At 44.3% G+C, this 20,356-nt stretch overlaps 2 protein-coding genes across 5 annotated transcripts in view; both read right to left on the bottom strand.

Moving 5' to 3' along the window:
* Positions 1 to 769: 769 nt before the first annotated feature.
* Positions 770 to 7,945, bottom strand: tmem168b (transmembrane protein 168b). 3 transcript variants are annotated; one of them, XM_018729905.2, is made up of 5 exons: positions 7,818 to 7,945; positions 5,118 to 6,363; positions 3,702 to 3,844; positions 2,512 to 2,786; positions 770 to 1,607 (listed from the first exon to the last, which is right to left on the bottom strand). In XM_018729905.2, exons 2-5 carry the CDS (start codon positions 6,249 to 6,251, stop codon positions 1,060 to 1,062), a joined length of 2,100 nt encoding a protein of 699 aa, XP_018585421.1. In that variant the 5' UTR covers positions 6,252 to 6,363; positions 7,818 to 7,945; the 3' UTR covers positions 770 to 1,059. The 3 variants fall into 3 exon arrangements, with proteins under 3 accessions (XP_018585421.1, XP_018585419.1, XP_018585420.1); XM_018729903.2 differs by having other exon boundaries at positions 7,834 to 7,945; XM_018729904.2 differs by lacking the exon at positions 7,818 to 7,945 and adding an exon at positions 7,614 to 7,797.
* Positions 7,946 to 8,756: 811 nt separating this feature from the next.
* Positions 8,757 to 20,356, bottom strand: part of samtor (S-adenosylmethionine sensor upstream of mTORC1) — a 36,950-nt gene continuing 25,350 nt past the window's right edge. Inside the window, exons 5-6 of one of the 2 annotated variants that reach the window (XM_018730040.2) lie at positions 14,847 to 14,961; positions 8,757 to 11,697 (exon numbers count right to left, since the gene is read on the bottom strand). In XM_018730040.2, the coding sequence (XP_018585556.1) occupies positions 11,068 to 11,697; positions 14,847 to 14,961 (745 nt within the window). In that variant the 3' untranslated portion in view covers positions 8,757 to 11,067. The remainder of the gene's footprint in view (positions 11,698 to 14,846; positions 14,962 to 20,356) is intronic. The other variant, XM_018730039.2, reaches the window with a different exon arrangement.

The following is a 20,356-nucleotide window of genomic DNA, read 5'->3' as shown; positions in this document are numbered from 1 at the left end:
CTTTGCCGGACCGAGCCCACGCTCTCGGCAGTGGCAAACAGGGCCTTTTCACGGCCAACCTGGACTAGTGTAACACCATCAACCATCTCCTGCTCCATTCACATAAAAACCTTCACAAAACTCAAACTACGTGGGATATTTTGGACCGGGAGCGAAACGCTCCAGTTCACACAAACAAGTAAACGACTGACCATTTCGAAATATCCACACCTAGATTTGAGTGCTTTGTGCTTTCATTTATTTAATGAGCTGGAAAACTCAAATCTGCCACAGTATTTCCCTTAGGTTACAATGCCCAAAAAAAACCAGACTCTAGGTGGTGGCTGGCATTTGGACACTGGCACTGCGGGTCAGGAGGCCACACAGAGAAGCCAAAGGGCAGCATCACTGCTTATGCTGCCATACAGGAAAGAGGGGAGGGGGAAAAAAAGGAAAAAAAAAAAATTATGTAGCTATTGTCACCCTTTTTACTTCCGAAGAAAGAGTATAAAAAGGAAAGAGAAGTATCCTTTATCCACCTTTCTTCCAAAAGCTCTTACAAGGAAAAAAAAAACTGAAAAATTACAATAAACTATGACTGTTTCAAATGTGTGTAGAAAAAAAACATTCTATCAGACTCATTTTGAATGGTCACCAACTGGTAACTTGCTCACATTTCATTCGCAAATAGATGTCTACAAACTAAATCGTGTTTTTATAAAAGGGTATTCAGTAACAACGACAAATTAAAAAAAAAAAAAAAAAAAAAAAAAAAAACTTATGGAGCGTGCCGAGCGGCCCACAGGTGTCACCTGCTGTTCATCAGTACCAAAAGGCTGACGGAGCTCCTGGAAAGGCTGAAAGCAGAGAACCGGGTCCACTGTGTGATGCACATGGCAGCCAGAACCATGCTCTTCTGTAGCAATGGCTGCCAACAAGGCCATTTCTTCATGTGTCAAAACAGAGAACTGACCATCTCTGCAAGATGTCCCGGTATTGCAGAAGGTGTCTAACATGTTAAAAACAAGGGAGAACATTTAACAGGTGCTGTAAAAGGGGCGGGAGCCTCTTGCTGCCTTTTTATGACCTGACCAGCTTAAAACCTTGACCCGTGTCCAGTACAGCTGGGGGGAACCAGGACAGTTTGAGTCGACGGAAGCAGCGCAGGCAGGAGCCACACAGCCACAGCAGGTTGAGTCCCCCGCACCAGTTGGCCAGGTGCACCAGTGGGTAGGTGGCCTGTGGGAAGTGGGCCTTCCAGTGCTTGGCGACATCGCTGCCTGTGGGCAGATGCAGAGTGTAGTCGCTCCAGCACTTCGACACACCATAGATGGCCGCCACGCCGCGGCCTCTCTCTGACCAGCGGATGTCGCTGTTGGGGTTGCAGTTGTACTCAACCCACTCAGCTGTGAAATCCCCAAGCTGTGGGGCAGAGGAGCCCTCGACATCTCTAAAGTGAACGAGCTCAGCGCCCTGCACCGCCACGTGAAGCTCCTCCACCTTCCGCACTTCTCTTACCCACGGCTCCGCGTTCTCACTGTCCAGCACCACGATGAGCCGTGAGCAGAAGCCCGCGTTTTTCTCCTTCCACCATTCCAGGAGCTGCTCCAGACGTAGAGTATCGCCCCCTGGTGGAACGAGACAGTGGGTCATCACAAAAGTCTCACTTTTCGCTGCACCTCATTTTTATACTTGGCCCAAGCGCCTCTTCAGCAAGTGCAATTAACATCCTTCTGCTATACAGCCCACATCCTTAGCCAGTACACAGGTGTCCTAGACCCAAGTATGCCTTAACTAATATCACACTGTTGTTTCTGCCAGGGGTAAAGCTCAGCAAACCGATGGGTTCTACCTCCTTGGAATAAGGCTGGAAAAGCTGTCTGGCACAGATTCCACACTGCAGTTTATAAACCTATGTCGGCAGGCCAGAAATCACAAATGGTCATAGTGGGAGACAGACTTGTGGTCCTTCAAATTAAAAGCAGGTGTAGCGGAACAACATATTTTGGTGCATCTATGTGATCAACACCTTGATTGTTCAGATAAACAAGGCTGAGATAAAAGCAGCACAAACTGTGTCCTCCACTGAGCCACAAGACAGTGACAAACATCCAAAGTTAAAAAGAGGTGGACTTAAGCCGCCAGAGTTTTCCTTTGGCTCTGCAACAGCCTTAGGAGTTTGAGTTCCTTTCCTCACCTACTTACTGGGCTTTCTTCCCAACAGTAACTTTTAATCATATTTCAAGCTAATTGTGTGTACATCTCTGATTGTCACAAATGCCAACTGTTTCTTACGTGGGGAATAAATAAAATAAATGGAACTCACCCGACAACAACACAAGAGAAGACAAATGGCTTTACTTTGGTAAACAAATTTTGGTTTATATTCTGGGAACGCCACTGAAAGGAGTGACATGCTCAAATATTTACGGTGCAAAACTGAATTCCAAAAAAAGCTCTACCTGCGAGATCTTCCAGTGAAAGGTACAATGGAATGGAATGGAATGGAATGCAGCAGCATACTCTCCCCACCTGTCAGGGCCCAGTCTCCAGACCGCAGGGTGTGTCCACTGTAGTAGATGATGTAAGTGTCGTGGCGGGGGCCATCAGCTGTGCGCTGCTCCAGTAAGCCACGCAGCTTGGCCTGCAGAGTCTCCACAGATACGCCGCCTGCAGAGTAGTCGCAGCCGTATGTCTCAATCATGTGATGAGAGAAGAAGCGCTGAATGTTGTTCAGCATGCCTGTGGTGCGTAGGTTCAACTCCTGCACTAGGTCTGGAGGCAGCAGGGTAGGCTGGCCATCAATGCTGTGCGGAAGGCGAAGGAAAGAGAATGAGACAACAGGTCATCTCTTTTCAAGACATTGCATGGCTTTGGAGCCATAGAAAGCTGTTCAGTGAGGCAGTACAGCCCCTAACATGTCCTTAAGTCCAGATGAACCCTGAGAACAGCTTTTTGGTTCAAATTTGCACCACTCTGAAATGACTCGCATTCAATCCAGGGCTGAACCCATAGCGCTTCATGCTGTCGCTGCACAAGTAGCAGCGGACATCTCAATAACGGTCTTCTAGTGAACAAAATCCAAAAAGATTAACCGATGAAGGTACTCTTTTACTCCTACTGGCAGTGCCGAAACCTATCCCAAAACATTAGGCAGCACTAATTCAGTGTGATGACCTTCTGTCACCTGTCAATTTTAAAAGATGGCAACTGCCTGCCTTTCTGCAAACCTGGGTGCTCTTCTGGGTTCTCTAATCAATGACACCACGAAATGAAGGCACCGAGTGCCATGGTGTGTCTTGATGAACCCCATCATGCACTAGAACAGAAGTCAATGAGGTGCCACTACTCAGGAGCTGCTGCTAATGCCATGCAAAGACAAGAGGCTTCTGCTATCCAGTACAACAAAGAGGCAACATCTCCCAACAGTAATCCAACAGAACACCTGGACATCACAGAAATCTAGTGCATATCCAGCTGTAGCATCTTTCCAGAGACATAAATGAACTTGTATACAGCCATTTTTTTGACCTGTCACTTTAAAAGTCAAAACAGCAGAGCCAGTAATTCAAAAGCTAGTTTCTGTGATGCTGACCAGAACCTACAGCATAAAATAGAGTTAACACATACGGCGGGCCATTCAGATCCTTTAGGAGAGAAGTGTAAGAAATCCTGGGGGCTGAGCAACAGCACACCAAAGGGGGCAGTGGACAGGGCCGTACCTGCAGGAGCTGGTGGGAATGACCAAGGCGTAGCCCACACACGTGCCCCCGAGGCAGTTCCCCATCTCGTGGAAGAGGCTGTAGGTCAGGGACTCCAAGGCCAAGACGATGAGAAAGACACTCATGAAGGTACCGTGGTTGGACTGCAGGGGAACACAGTCTATTTAATGGGTTCACATGGTAAAGCATCTGTCAATATACAGTTTGTAAGAGCTGCAATTATAATTGGTCAAAAAAAAAGATTTTATATTTTGTTTACCAAACTAAAAAAAACAAAAAAAATTAAAATAATTAATTTAACTTAAAAATATTACAGCACAAGTATTAAATCACAGTGACATAGTGCTACAGGCAAGAGGGTTTCAAACAAAAGAAAACTGTTGTTCTACCCAGATTTAACTTTTCTCCATATATACAGGTGATGCTTATTTGGCTTTAACAAAAGGACATTTCTACATTTCAATTAACCTATTTAAACTTGTGCAGGAAAAACACTTCACAAACTGCACAGCTTCAATGCCCCATCCTGGTCCTGGTCCTTGACCTGTCTGTAGCGGTTAACGCTCCTGTATTTGCAAAACACTTTAAACCACAAAGCTGGCAGAGCACATCACCCTGCAGCCTCACCACACTTGATGTGGTGTCTTTCAGAGAAGTCCTGCAGCAGGCAGACCGCTGGAGAGCCTGACACACTGCGTGCCTCAACTCCCATCTTCTTGTCTGTCCTGTTTTTGCAGCCAGTCTCCATACTTCTGATTTAACAGCTTGGCACGGAAGCAACGGCACGTGATGTGACCCAACCAGAAAGACAGCCTGCCAGCTCTTGTTGCATTTATCTTATAACTGTCTCCCAGACAAGGAAGTTCTCGTTGCCCGACACCAGCTGTTTCCCAGCAACCCTTTCACCTCTCTACCTGGGCCACCAAAAACGTCCCCTCCCATCTGTCCCACTATCAATTTTCTGTCCTTCCTCATCTCCACTCAGCCACAACCTTGCCTGCAAACTGTTTTTTCCTCAGTCAAAGCCCACTTTTATTTATTTCTGATTTATTTTTCTTTTAAAAGTTCATCCTTATTTCAACCCTGGGCCCCACACCAGACACAGTCTGGTAGGTCAGCCCAGGCTACATCCAGTCCTGGAGGGATGTACCACCAGGTTTACGCTCCAGATCTGCAGGAAGACAATGCTGTAACCAGAAGCACATAGTTGTCTTGACTGAACCGCTTTGAGCAGCTAGAGAACCTTTTCTGCGGGCCAAGCTACTAGCAGGGGGGCTCAGCAGGAGCAGCTCTGCCACACAGGAGTGGAGGATTGGTTGCCTTAGAAGAACTGGCAGTGCCCAGTTACACAGGGGATGAAGAGCCATTATCATTTCCATTAGCTAAGCACACAGAGAACAAGTTCTTTGGCCTCACCTGCCACGATACGGCCCCCAGGATAGCCGTGGACAACAGGCTGAAGAAGAGCAGACGTGTGGAGATGAGACAGAAGTGACGCATGCCCCGGGACGCCATCACTCTGTCCAGGCTCCGGCTTTCGCAGCGCTGAGTGCTGAATACGCGCTGGCAGTCGTTCAGCTTGGTGTGGAAACCCCACAGCGTGACCACAAAGACCACATGGCAGACCAGCCAGAAAACGCTCGAGGCAATCCAGGCAGGAATCACCAGGTACCACTGCTCCAGCTGGCCCAGCTTGAAGGCAGAGAGGACCAGGAAGGCAAACTCCACGAGGGTGAGCGGCAGGAGCGAGAGCCTGCGCCACAAGCGGCCGCGCATCAAGAAAGGCAGCCAGCGTTCGGTGACCGACAGTCCGCTGAAGTACATGTCCAGCAGGGGCTCGCAGATCAGTCGGCCCAAATAGCAGGCCAGACCAAGCGCGTTTGAGGAGACATCCAGCGAGCCGAAGAGCAAGCAGGCGATGCCAACGAAGCAGGCGAGGTTCGGGATGGCAAAGAAGGACTTCATCCGCAAGTTGGCGATGAGCGCGGCCAAGGCCACCGCCAGGAGAATGATGCTGAGGGACTGACGCAACAGCAGCGTGGTGCTGGCCACCGAGAAGCCCACGAGCTCCAGGAACTCGGCAGAGGTCAGCAGGGCCGGTCGGAACTTCACGCAGCCACAGATCCGCACCGCCAGGGCCCACAGGCCCCGGAGCAGCACGCTGGCCAAGAGCAGGTAACCGGTGGCCTGCTCCTTCACATCGCTCGCCAGGGAGGGGCTACTGAGAAAGCAGAGAAGGCCCAACAAGAAGCCGAACCACAGGTGGAGCAGGCTCGCGCTGGCTGTTTCCATGGTGAAATAGTAGCACAGGATGCTGGCGATCCCCAAGACCAAAAGGCCCAAGATGAAAACGACGAGGATCACGGCTTCAGCTGTCTTCTCCCACCGCACGTAAAGGCCTAGGCAGATGGCCACGAGGAGGATGAGGTTGGACAGGAAGCCGAGGCAGCGCAGCGAGGAACGCGCGCCGACCTCGCGGTTCAGCTCCTGCAGTCGCGTCATCGCTGCATGGAGAGAGTGGCTCACAATGTAGCGCAAAGACCTGCACATGAACGTGGAGGAGCAGCAGCAGCTTGGTACATCCGGGAAATGTCCACAGGGAGCGGAGGGCAGCCGCGCACACGCTCCGCTCACAGAGGCATTCTTCAACGACCTTCAGCAACTGCAGAGATGACACGAACAGTGGAAAAGGTCAAAACCCAGTGTAGAGTCTTTTAAAGACTACTCATTTCATTACCATTTTACTTTTATTTAATCCAGCGCTTGAAAGGGTCCGGTCTAAACTGCCTGGACATGATTGCAAGAAATGTGGCGCAACTGCTGACCACTGGCAAAAGCACGATGGTCCAGAGAGCAAGACGTAATTCAAATAAAGCCACTGACCTCCACAGTGCTAAGCAGTGGACGGAAGCAGAAGCAGACGGCTGCGGACAAAGCTAAATAGGGGTGGACGGAGGACGCAGACAGGTATAGGATGTAAGACAATAAGTAGACAGAGAGAGAGAGAGAGAGAGTAGTGGACAGAGGTGGATGGAAGATGCACCGAGATATATAGTTGCAGATAGGGGGGCGAACGAAGGTGGACAGCAGTAGACAAGAGATAGACAAAGGTGGACACAAACCGAGGTAGAAAGTGGTTCACCTTGGATGCAGACAGATATACATTAATTGTAAACAGGGCTGGACAGAGGTGGACAAAGGCAGATGAGATGGACAGAATTAGATGTATGTAGAAACTGGGGGACAGAGGATGAGAACAGAGATATATAATTGTAAATGGGGCTGGACAAAGGTGGAAAGTGGTGGACAAAAAGTGGAGAGAGTCAGACTGCATGTAGACAGTGGTGGACAGAGGATCCAGACAGAGATATATAGCAGTAGATGGGGCTGGACAGACATGGAAAGTGGTGGATAAAGGTAGACAACAGATGGACAAAGGTGGACACGCAGCAATGGACAGATATACATAGTTGAGGATGGGGCTGGAATGAAGCAGAAAGTGGTGGACAAAGATAGAAAAGAAAAGGACAAAGGCGGGCAGAGTCAGAAGTACAGAGGATGAAGACAGAGATATTTGGGCTGGACAGAGATGGAAGCTCTTCTTTCCACTCTCGGTGAGGACACAACAACGTGACTGCCACTGCTCGAAAAGCCGTTTAGCAGCGGTATTATAAACAAACCAATCAGTTAACTAAAATAAATGAAGAAATAAATAAGATAAAGATAAAAAGGAAGACCAGAGCAGACGGGTGAGTGGAACCGAACGAACGGCGAGCGGCTCCGCTCCGCTCCTCTCCGCTCTCTCTCTCTCTCTCTCTCTCTCTCTTCCTCATTTCACACACAGCCTGAAAATCTCACAGGCGCCGCCCAAAGTCGAGCTGTAGTTTTAGCCACGTAAAAAAAATTACTTACAGTGCACACTGGACTTATACAAAGCACTTTACTGCTGAAGCCACATCATCGGTGCCTAACATGTCATGTCTGTCGCCGATCGATCCGCAAATTTTTTTTTTTTCTTTCCGAAACCTGAGGCGGTTTTGCCAGCGTGTGTTTTGTCACGCGCAGCGCACTTAAAAATTCAACCGACTTATTGTTCGACAAGTGCTACAATGTTACCTCTCACGACACGTACTAAAGTTTGAGGAGGAATTCCGCACTTTTCAGTTGGAAAACTTTGAGGTTCCAAATCGCCATGACTGCCGAGCGCCGACTACGGTGGGCAGCGCGGGACAAACCGTGCGGCGGGACGGGCGTCACTCAGTCACTTCTTCTTTCTTTTTACGACACCGCAGCGACTGACGATCACTGTTTGTCGGTCAATATATATTTATTATATATATATAAAATATTTGTACAGCCACCACCTCGATTTATAGCTTTAATAACGACGGACTACAAGCTCAAAAGTGCTAGAAACTTTACCTTTGTTTCAATATTTAAGAAACTGAAAGTTTCTTTAAAAGTGTGTGACAGGATATGAGCCGTATTTTAGCTATATTTACTTTACCTACGCTTGTCCGCGTAAATACGTCAGAAACTGGCAGTTATATTGTAGTTAATATAGTATTACGAGGAATATAAAATGTTTCTGTTCATCTATCAGCCTCTCCCCTACTTACGACCGACCGTAAATATGGCCAAAAAATACCATATAAATGAAAAAAATAAAGAAAAAAATATATGTAAATATAAAAATTACGCTTGGTCGTACGTCCGGCAGTGCTAACGGCTGCGTGCATACAATACGCTTTTACATTTCCACAAAATGCTTTAAGATTATGAAACTAAAAAATTGTATTTTTAAAAAAAAATGATACAGTAAGGAATGATATACTACTGTAATGTGGTGAAGTCATAAAAAGACTAAGATGAGGTAGAAATGAAAAAGATTTTTTCTTTAATCAACCAGTGATTTAAAACCTTAATTCATTAAAAAATTAGATTGAGAACTTTTATAACATAGAAAATAAAAATGAAATTTTAACAAAAGAATCTTAAAAGGTGAAAAAAAAAAAAACTACAGAATCATACAAAAATGTCAAAGTTGGTTAATAAAAAAATTAGATAATTATGACAGAAACTGAGTAGAATTAAAGAATGTTGTCCAGGTCCAAGACAGTCAGAACAGAACTCGGAAGCATGTCGGGGAATGGTTGTACGTGGTTAGGTGAAAAAGTGTTGGTCATGTCCCTTTTACTTTAGCTCCCCACCCCCAAAGTTCATACTTTGTTTAAAAGTCTATAATGCGAACCATAAATCTGCATAGCAGATGCAAAATAAAATTTTTTTAAAAAAAAAAGCCATGCTGATTTGTGACAGTGTGACCTGCCCTGCTATGTGTTGTGTCCCTCATCGCGGTACGCTGGAATGAGCAGTACCCACAATGCCATGTGTGCAGAGAGGAGACAATAAGCCACACAGCAAAGTGCATTCACAGTCATTTATAAAAGGAGAAACACAACGCGAGGAGCACCTCTGTGCCCAGTGGCAATCACAGTCTGTTTACACATAGAATGGAGTCGGTCATGCACAGTGGAACACGCAGAGCAAAGAAATGTGAATTAACCTTGTTTCACCTCCCATCAGTAAACCCACTACGGTTCAGAACCAACCGCCCACAGAGGAGAGAGAGAGGGGGGAGAAAAAAAAAAAAAAAAAAAAACCACACACTCACACATTACATTGTAAAATATCCTTACTATTAAAGGTCAATGCAAATAACCAAATGCAGAGTAAATGCAATCCAGAAAAGAAACTATTAATTCATCTTGAGAATCATATGATCCATGTCCATTTTGTGCTGGCCCTGTAGAACCATACAGTTGTTCAAACATGAGCAAGAAAACAGGAAAAAGGAGTAAACACACACACAGACTGGGTTTAAAAAGGCACCTTATATAATGGCCCACGTACTAATGTCAACCTTCAGCCAAAAAGAAGGCTGTTTCTGAAAATGTTATCAGGCCATTTCCTCTACTTACATTTTACCCAGAAAAAAAAAGCAAACATCTGGACTTTACAGTTTTGGCACCACTGAGCAGGAAAACAAATCCGACAATCACAAACAAGTACACACTTTTCAAAGGTATATTGTAACAAGTGCAACATTAATTTGTTTTGCTAGTGTTATTAAGAACAATAACAAAGCTAATGCAGAACATTATAAGGTGCAGTACTGTACTTCTTTAAGGTCACCACAAGCTTTTTCAAAAAAATGCACTCAAAAGAAAATCAGCTATTATTGAGACCAGACAGCATATTAGTGCAAAACCTCACTGAGGTAAAAGTATTGTAAAGAAGTACAAGACACTGACTACAGGACACAATGCAATTTTTAGAAATGCATTCATATCAAAAGAACTTTTGGCTGACAGGAGCATCTGCATGAAAGTGCAGTTTGAGATTTCAAATGTCTAATCGAGGGAAAGCTGAGCATGAATGAATACAATCACTAAATATTCAATAATCAATTACAGAATGTTAAGCTTGACTGAAAAACATCCTTTCAAAAACAGGCGAGAAAGATACTTTACAATGACCAAATTTCACACCTGAATTCAAACTCAAGACTTGTTTGTCTTCAGCCATCAGTAACTGTATCTAAAAACTGGTTGCCTGAAAACAAAACAGCAAAACAAGACTGCCTGAAGTTTTTTCCATCCCACCACAGCCAAGTAACCTTAATCAGAGGGATGAAAGGGATAAACTGTTTTTCCCCAAATTAACCTGCAGTCATGTTTTTAGAAAGTAAAAGATTAAAATCACACAAAACCTGCCAATCAAATATCCAGCAGCCAAAAGGTCTCATTTTAAAAAAGGCGTTGTCTTTAAAACGGCCAACACCATTTTGTTCAGAAGCGAACTGACAACTCTTATCAGTCAAGAAAATTTAACAGAGCCATAGGCAACAAGAGTAACTTCTTCAGGAAGTTGATGGCCACCCCGACAGAACTGCCCCCCCCCTCCCCCACTTCCACCAATAGCAAAGGCTGCTAAGTTGCTTCTTTCAGACAAGAGGCTCCAAAAGCCCTCAGGGTCACAACCACATTCATCATGTTTGTAATATGATGTGTTTTAAGAAGTTCTGATAAAAGGTAAATGAAAGCAAGAAGCAAACATTAAGGAGCAGGCTAATATTCTACTGTACGGGCATCCTGGACAACCAATCTTTCATTCAAAAGGCGTCCCCTCTCTCACTTACCTCTGTGTGTGTGTGTGTGTGTGTGTGTGTGTGTGTGTGTGAGAGAGAGACAATATCATATTTGGAAAAAAATAAACCTATCTGTGTAAACATCCTTATCTCTCTGTGCAAACGGCACTGATTTTATAGACAAAGAGAATATGGAACACATTTAATGTGGGCAGCCTAGCTCTGCAGCAGGACAGGGTCATCCAGCTCATGGAAGGGTGCGGAACTGCTTTGGCTCTCCCCAGAGTCCGAGTCGTAGGGCGCATCCGGGAGCTCGGCAAAGCAGCGTGCCAGCTGGTCGTCCTCGAACCCGGAGCGCACTGGCACAGGCACATCAGAGTAGTCTTCCTCGTCGGCGTTGTTGAAGTCCTGTGGGATGTACAGCATCTCAGGGTAGTTGCGGCTCACCAGGTCACTGGTGGTCTTGAGCGAAACCTTGCGGAAGGCCATGAGGTGCATGTGGGAGAACTTGACGTATCTGTAGCGCTTAAAGCCCAACGACTCCACGGCCACGCGCCAGCTGCGCATCATGAGCGCGTGCCGGTTCTGGTGCGATGAGTCAGGCGTGATGACCAGCAGCAGGCCGTGTAGCGCCAGCAACTCGTGGGCCTTCTTGCAGCAGATCCAGCGCTGGTAGGGCGAGGGGAAATAGGAGAGCAGGAGCGAGAAGACGACCACGTGGAATAGCTCAGCAGGCAGGGCATCGATAGGACTGCGCAGCTGCAGCAGGAAGGCATTCGTATCATCTGGTGCCAACTGCAGGGGTGGCTGCAGCTGCAGGTTGAGAAAGTCGCACTTGTGTACGCTCTGGGGAAATCCAAAAGTGCGAAAAAGGAGTACTTCACGTTATTCACGTGCCCAGCAAAAGCTTTCAAGAAAAGAAAACACTGACAGCATATAATTCAACATTTTAAACCAATCATGCATTTAACTGAAGCGTATGAATACCTGTTGTGATCGGACAAGATTCCTCACCTTAGAAGGTGAAGTTTTAGAAATTGTTCTCTTATCCTTTAGACCCTTCCCTGTTTCCCACTGTGTACACATCAGAAAGAACAGACAGACACTATTTTCTTTATAAAACTTAGTCTGCCCTCCTCCACTTTCTCCCTCAATCCGAAAGGAACATTTTAAAATGAAAGGAAGGTATTTAATTTTAAAATGTTTACTTTCGAGAATTTTAGCACGCAACATTTCAAACGCAAGGTGAAAACGTTCCTTTCTAACAAACTATACAGACCTCGGTATACTGAAATGCATTATTTATTTGATTTTTAAAATGAGGATAATATCCCTGTTCATTAGTTCTGATAAAGACTTGTCAGGAAGTCCCCGCATCCTCAGACCCGGCTTAGGCAGGAGGTGGTCTGGGGTTACCAAACCCCCGGGTAGGGAAAGGCGTGATTTTGTTTAAATCTACCACATCAGCATCATGTTGGATCAAATCTAATTTCCTGTTTTACAGCTCAGGTGTGACCAAAGATGTAAAGAACAGTGTGTAGTCACAGGAGAGAATAACTAGCCACACACATGCAAAGACACACAGTGTTGCCATGGCAGGTTCGACTCCCGATTAAAAGGACACACAACAGGCGTTATTTTGCGTGTCATGTTACATGTTCTCATCAGTGTTTGCTGCCCTACTACCCATCTCTTGAACTGCACATATTCATCTGCATTGACTCTCACTCCAGCATCCTGTGCTTTGCAGGTGATCCAAAAAAAAAAAAAAAAAAAAAAAAAAAAAAAAAAAAAAAAACTACTACTACAAGTAAAATAGCCTCAACATCCAGCTAAGAAAATGGTTTACAAACTATCTTCTAAACCAAACTACAAAGCCTTCTCACAGACAGTGTTTTAGCCTATGAATTTCAGATTCTGATTTATGAAACAACCAGTGGTATTTTTGACTGCATTATGTCTGGCATACAACATTCACAGCTGAGAATATAATTCTACTCCATATGTTCTGAATTACAAAATTAAGAGTAAGGTATTCCTGTTTGGAAGTGAATTACAGCTCTTGGTCCTTTCTAAATTAATGCAAATTGATCTGGACAAGCAGCATAAAGAGCTTTTCAAGAAAGCTTCAATCAGCTGGAAGAGCTTAAAGGAAAATGTGGAAAGCAGAAAAAAGCACTATTGGGACACCTTGCTTCATCCATGTGGACCACTCCAAACACACTGAACAAACAAACACATTTTGTTGTTGGAAAATGTTTTGTCACATTACTGACATAAATTACATTCGCTCCATAATGTTTTTTTTATGACAGACACCTATTTTTAAAGGCATTTCGCATCCATGGCTTCATGTTCCAAGAAAAAATGCAGGAACCATCACCTAAAAAGCTCAGTCCCATCCATCCTGCATCCTGAATTTTATTAAAAGAGAATTTTCTTCTACAAAATTTACAATATAAATAAGAGATTAAAGAGCTGAATGTCAGAAAATGCAGAAGACATACATATAGTCAGAGGCACAGGAGTATACAGATGCTTAATGTTTTAGTATCTCTATGAAATCAGTTGGATCAATGAGCATGTGGAAGTTACGCAGTCGACCATGTGCTCCACATATCATGTGTGATAACCAAAAACCAAATCATCCAATCCGTCACACGATGAAGAATCTTGCCATGGTACAGTTCAGTCAAGACTGCTTTGGTGTGACAGTGAGTACAGCACATGTAAGAGAAGTGATGAGTGTTAAACTGGAAGTAAAGCTTGTTGCGCTGCGTAAGACGCAATCTGCCTGTCCTGTCAGCTTGGGAAAGAGTGCAGGTCCAAAGGAGGAGCACTCATCACTCTCTGGGACTGTTTGTAGCCTCGACCTTCCTGCCATTTGTTACTGAGACAGACCATTAGGCCGCTTCATAGCTCAAAACGTAAACAAATTTCTAAAAAAAAGGGGGTGAAATTGATGGCGTTATCACTTCCATCCAAGCAGTCCATTTCTCCAGCACAAACACCTGTCAGTGCATCGGCCTGCTTGTCATTTGTGTTGGTGCCTGAGGGCTAAAGGAGCTTCACAGCTCTTTTCAGTCTCAACCAACAGAAGGAAGCATGGTCATGGTGGGACGACTACAGACAACTCATATGTCACGCCAGACCTTAACTAAAATCTGAAATACAAAAGAAATCCAGTATTTTACTTTAAAACCGTGTATATAGCCAAGTTCGTAAGTCGGTAGATAGTTAAACGCATGAAGGTTGCGTGGGCAAAGAGGTTAGCGCTTCAAGTCTGGCAGAACGAATCAAGTGCCGTGTGGATTCTGAGCTCAGCTGACCCAAGCTCGTGTCCAGAGCCATCCCCTCTTCTCTGGCCCCGACAAACTTAATTTTGTCCAGTACTTAGGTCAGGTCTTCCACTCATTCAGCATCTATGCCAGGCAAAGGCAGACCGACTGAGTCTAGTGGTCCCTCTACAGCACAACCTTTGGCCTCTCGCTGCACTCTTCCATATGCTAGCACCTCCAAGCCAAGAGCCCCCTGAGCCATGAAAGCAGAAAATGTTTGGTTGGAGAGTTTCAGCAGGACATATTACCCCCATACTTCACTCACAATCAGAGCCACACACCAGCATGACGGGTAATGTTGATTTCCAAAAATGCCACTGCGTTGTTTTGCTGAGAAACGTGCATTTATATGCAAAAGAGGCGCTTTGCTGAGTTACTAACACAAATCTTGGTTTTGTTTCCCCCTCCTCGGTTGCCTCTCACTCTGTCCTACACTTAGTTTTGACTGTGTATCAAGGTCAATATGCAACTTGTTGCATATCTGTGCTTTTTGTATTATTTTGTTAACCTGACAGCAAAAGTACTGTTTTAAAAAAAAAAAAAAAAACTAATACGAACCAAGTTTTGATGTGTTCATTTGAAAATCGCAGGTGAAATTTCAAATATGTCCCATAGATCAAACATTAAAATAAACCAGAGTCAAAGAAAGGACCATACCTCAACTGCAGGCACAATGTCAATGCCGACAGTAACAAATTCATCAAACTTCAGGAAGGGGTTAAAACAGCTGCCAACATCCAGTAAACGAACCTTCCCTGATTGATGGTTCATCCTGGAAGACAGGGACACAGATCACAAGTCATTGCCATGTCTGGAAAAAACTAAATTAAAAAAGCATATCTATTCAGACGCAGAACAACTGTGAAAGGCCAAAATGACAAAATAAAAAAAAAAAAAAAAAAATATGGTAAGCAGTTGAGGAAGCAGCAGCAGCAGCAATGGATGGACATGGGCGACAGACAGAGGTTCAGAGTGGCTGAGGGGTATGTGCGTAGAGCGGGATGGGGCTCTCCTCATCCACACCAAAAACTAACCCACCAGTGTCCACAGGTCAGGAAACCCAACACGCGACTCACCTTGGTTGTGTCAATCAGAACCTGTCCGGGTGGTTCACAGATATGTGTAACATATTAAAAAATTAACCTCCACGGTCCAGTGCTAAGGTAGAGTTCCAGAAGCTACAGTCAATGCCCTTGGGTTGGGACAAGAGCTTAAGCATCCAGACTGATAACCCCTAACCCCAACTAACTAGGCAAAGTATGACTCCATTCTCTGACTTCCTTGTGCCATATCAACCAGTTATTTTGTCTCAAACAAAATTTCTCTTTATACACAACAAAGCACACTTTTCCAACATAAGTCTCCACAACATTGAGATCACATTTGAATTCAGCTGGCACCGTATAATTTTCTGGCTTTTCTGCCTTATGACGATACAATATCAATCACAAATTATGGCTGAATGGAAAATCTAACAGAACAGATTCCTAAAGATGTCTTCCAACTGTGCAATCATAGGCCTCCTTCTTTCCTGTCTGAGTCATTTTAGTGCAGCTTGGAGTCTTTGGACGGATCTTCAAAGGACCAACAATCCCATCTGAGTCAGCATCAGTGATGTAAGCGACTACAATAAAGAACTGGGAATAAAGAAGCACTGCCTCTGTGTGTGTGTGTGTGTGTGTGTGTGTGTGTGTGTGAGAGCATAAAACTTTAACCCACTGAAATTCCACTGGGTTGCAGCAGCATAAAATATGCAACATATACAGACTAATGCACAACATACATACATATAGTGACAAAGACATAAATAAGTAGACAAGTAAATAAATAAGAATATTTACACAAAAGTCAAATGGGGTGGTGTAGTGAGACAGGCATTTGCATGCATACATAATATATAAATTATAAATATATAGATTATAGACACACAGAGAGAGATGCACATAAAATTTGTACATTATTGTAGGGTACAAAGTAGAACTTAAAACTGCTTTGGATAAAAAAAATTGTCAAACTTTTTTATTTGGTTAAAATTCAGTAGTCAGTTAATATTTTATATATTAATTCTTTTTATAAGAATGTAAGAACTGCGCATATGAAATAACCCGATTTGTACCTAATCATACAGTATAATGTCCTTTCTCATGTCCTGCCCCATTTCTAGCTGAGGATCTGGATGTCAGCCCAGCTAGGTGTAAATCACTGGGAGGATTTAGTCGCTCTGAAAGTGGTGAGATGCCAGGCCCTTGCAACACATGGTGGTGTGGACTGGAGTGGGCTGACGTGGCGCAGCAGGAGTCTGCCATCCATTCTCACCTCTCGTCACCTTGACAGCCACACAGCCCACACTTTTGAATATGCCCTGGCCATCAAACCCCAGATGAGAACAAATCCCTGACTATCACCAAATGCCATTTAATTTAACATCATCATTAGTCATACCCAGTGGAGCTGGAAACAGCACTTTTTACAAAAATTAAAGACAAATAAGTGTCCCTTTCTAACGAATCAGATTAAGGTTTCGGTTATGTACAAAATCCATTCGCTTAAGATAGTGTCTCCTACAGTGTCCTTACAATTTTTTTTTAGTCTCCAGATATCTAGCAGCACTTAAATCTGCTGTCAAACACATTACAATCAAATGCACAAATCTTAAGAGTCAGTTCAAAACACTTGAGGTAATTAGACTGCACTGCAAAACACTGAAACTAACATGATGGAGTGTCACCATGACAACCTCTATTACAGGATTCCTACAATGGCTTTTAAAACCCTGTATGATTAAGCACATCCTTAGCTGCCGAAGCTTCACAGGATGAAAACGCTACTCGTAACCAAAAGGGACTTGCTATTCTGATGAAGTACATCAGTCCTGATACACACAACATCAGAAGGCCAACCACAATTCAAACACTACTAATTATACACTCATATGTAAACATATGGCACTAACACCTGTAGAGAGAAACTGCAACTTGTAACATCAAGCAAAGGGGTACAGAGATCATACGAAAAAAGATCCACCAATTGCTAAACACAGGCATCAAGGGTAAGTGTAGAATAAGGACCAAGCAATGATGACCTCATCTTACCTGGGATCATTAATTCTCACATTTCTTCACTTTGCTTTACTCCTGAATAAAAAAATATTTCCCCACTTATACAGCTGGGTAATTTTACGAGAACAATTTTAGGCAAGTACCTTGCTCAAGGGTACTACATATATTCAATTTAGCAGACGCTTTTCTCCAAAGCGACGTACATCTCAGAGAAATACAATGTGTGCATTACATTAGGAGAAAGAGAGACACTTGCAGACGTGTGATTCTTAGTTTGTCTCCTTCCACTTTATGCATCGATGTTCATTGCATGAGTAGGTGCATAAAACTCAGAACAGATGAATCCTGATCACCTTCCTACCATTTTTTTTAAAAAGGTACACAAACATTTACACACAATACAGGAGTAGCAGTTGCGTAAAGGCTTAACTGGGCATGATCATAAAATTACGGTGCATGAACATTTACACTATATATGAAGTACTACTGCTGGAGGTGTGATTCGAACGCGTGACCTTCGGGTCTAGAGGCAGCAGCTCTAACCACTACGTGACCAGCTTGTCACATAAAAAATGGAAGCTAACCTCTTAAATAATAAAAGTATGATAAACAGCGAGATAATGACTAAACTGATGAGATGAAATGTTAGAAAAGGAACCTGCATCCCAGAGGAAGTAAGGACACGGAATGGAGTCTGCAGCCCCTCTTACAGCACAGGCTGATTTTCTCTGTCAGACATATTGACAAACCCTATCAGTTTATTTAATCTTTTTTTTTCTTTTTAAAAGCAAGAACTTAGAGAGAAAAAAAAAACGAACAAATCCGTCTGCCAATATTTCCGGCATGATTTATACCATCTCAGTTGTAAGAAACTAGAGCACCGCATTTGCTCCAGAAAAACATAATACGAGTTCGATCTCTCATTTCAGAGGTGCATATGGCTTTACAATTTCATTCCAAAAATGACTGCCAGGCATTTGAGTTTATTGGTAGCCTTGGAAACGACAGTTAACAATTCATCAAAGGAGCCATGGAAATGTCAAATGCTGAACATGCAACTCATCAGTAAAGACCCTGCAGAACTGCTATTAGTAACACTTAGGCACACTTTGTGAAAGTGGACTCATCAAAGTGACAAAAAAAAATGACGACGTTAACATTCGGTCAAGGGGCTTGATTGAACAAGAGGTCGACTGTGGTGGGAACCGTAAGTACTGTGGGGGTTGGGGGGGGGATAGTGACAGCAGTTGTCCGGCAATTCTGTTGATGACTGAGCGCGAACACATAAACAAGTCATTTCAATAACATCAGCCACACACTCGTCGGGCGACTGCACTTCTCACACACATCTCTTCCTGGAACACAATCCCCAGTCCAGCTTTTGATGTTGAAATAAACATCCACACAACAGCTGTACAGCTACACTATTTCACTGATGAGGGCAACCTGTGCGTGTCCTTTTAGAGAGTGCTGTCTGCACCCCAGACGAGCTGCGGGTGCGAGAGGGAGGAGAACAGATGGAGGACGCGGACTTTGTGCGGAGGCCATGCTACGAGGCATTTCCAAGTCACTCGCTCGGGACTAACCCATCTCCCAAGCGTTGCCTCCCATGCTGTTTTGCCCCCTATTTCTTCCCATCTACTTCTCTCAGTCAATTGTCCTTTATGTGCCACTTCTAGACACAGTGAAGAAAGCTGATGAATTAAAAAAATAATAAACTGGTTCCTCATATGCAGTAAAATGCTAAACCAAAAACATTTTGCTCCACTGGCTTTCACGCCTTTAATGTTTATGTCAGGAAAATGGAAAAACAATAATGACCAAGGCAGCGAGATGGACTGCAAACAGATGGCAAAAACAAAAAAGTAACGCACTGAATCAAAGCTACCGACCTATAATACAAACTCCATTATCCTGTGAGAAGTACCTGTTACTTGGCTGCCAAGTCAGTCAGTCCTTTACATCTCATCAATGCGAATACTGTTATTCATAGACTAATTACACAACACAGGTACAAAATGAACTGTGTAACTGACAGTCACGATAAGGACAAGAAAATGCTTTGTTATCTTTCAGCCCATCATAGTCATTCCAAGTAAAAAATGTCAAAGGCATACCGCATGACTCAGCTCAAGGCGAAGTGATGAGTACCGAATGAGCTGTAGCACATCTGCCCGACACACTGCTCCACACTATGAAAATGACCCACGTGTTGGGCGCCCGTGGTCCAGATCAGCCACACGTCCAGGAAAGGCTCGAAGGGCACGTCCTCCCACGTGCGGGGCTCAGAAGGCAACGTGAGCCGAGAACAAAAGGCAAGCCCTAACCTGAACACCAACGCCAACCCAAACATCAACCCTGATTTCCACACCATTCATAGCTCCAACCTCAACAGCAGCAATGAACCCAAATAAATAAATTATCAATCCACCCCTGCAACAACCCCAAGGTGAATAAACATTCCAGAAGTCAAGGATGACCCCTCCCAGGTCCAATGTACAACTGCTAGAAGCTTACGGAGAGGGACTAGGTGAAGAGCTTCACAGCACCACCGACGGGTCAAGAGGACAGAGGAGCCAGTGTCATTCAGAGCTCCACGGCTCACTGTCACAGCATGTGAGAATAACACAGTATGCATGTCCCAGGATTGAAACTTAATCATGTGTATGAATCATAACTATTACATTTTGCTCCATCCTACATGAACTCCCTCTTAGTAAGTTGATTTAAAACCAAACCTTTTTTTTTTAATTGGCCTTTTGAAATAATATCGGTGAACAGATTACGGTTAATCGGTGTCATGCTGTTAGAGGCAACGCTGTTTACGTACACACGCTCACCAGGGGCAAGCCATACCATGTGGTACACAGCATCGAGCCAAGCACTTGACGTGGTGCCCCCCCCACACACCCCTCCACTCCGAATGTATAGCTCCCCTCCTCCCCAGGGATTCGCAAGCACAGCCACATGGTACAGCAGACAGCCGTCATACAAAATCCAAGCCCACCGGGCAAAGTCTATTAATTTGTAAAGCTGTGCTGGAAATGGGATGTAGTGTTCTATTACCTTGGGAAAGACGCGTGGGGGTTAACGTTCGTGTTGAAATTT

Source organism: Scleropages formosus, chromosome 21 (assembly GCF_900964775.1).
Source record: "Scleropages formosus chromosome 21, fSclFor1.1, whole genome shotgun sequence".
Classification (NCBI taxonomy): domain Eukaryota; kingdom Metazoa; phylum Chordata; class Actinopteri; order Osteoglossiformes; family Osteoglossidae; genus Scleropages; species Scleropages formosus.
The sequence above is the reverse complement of the archived record's forward strand: the minus strand, read 5'-3'. Positions and strand labels throughout refer to the sequence as shown.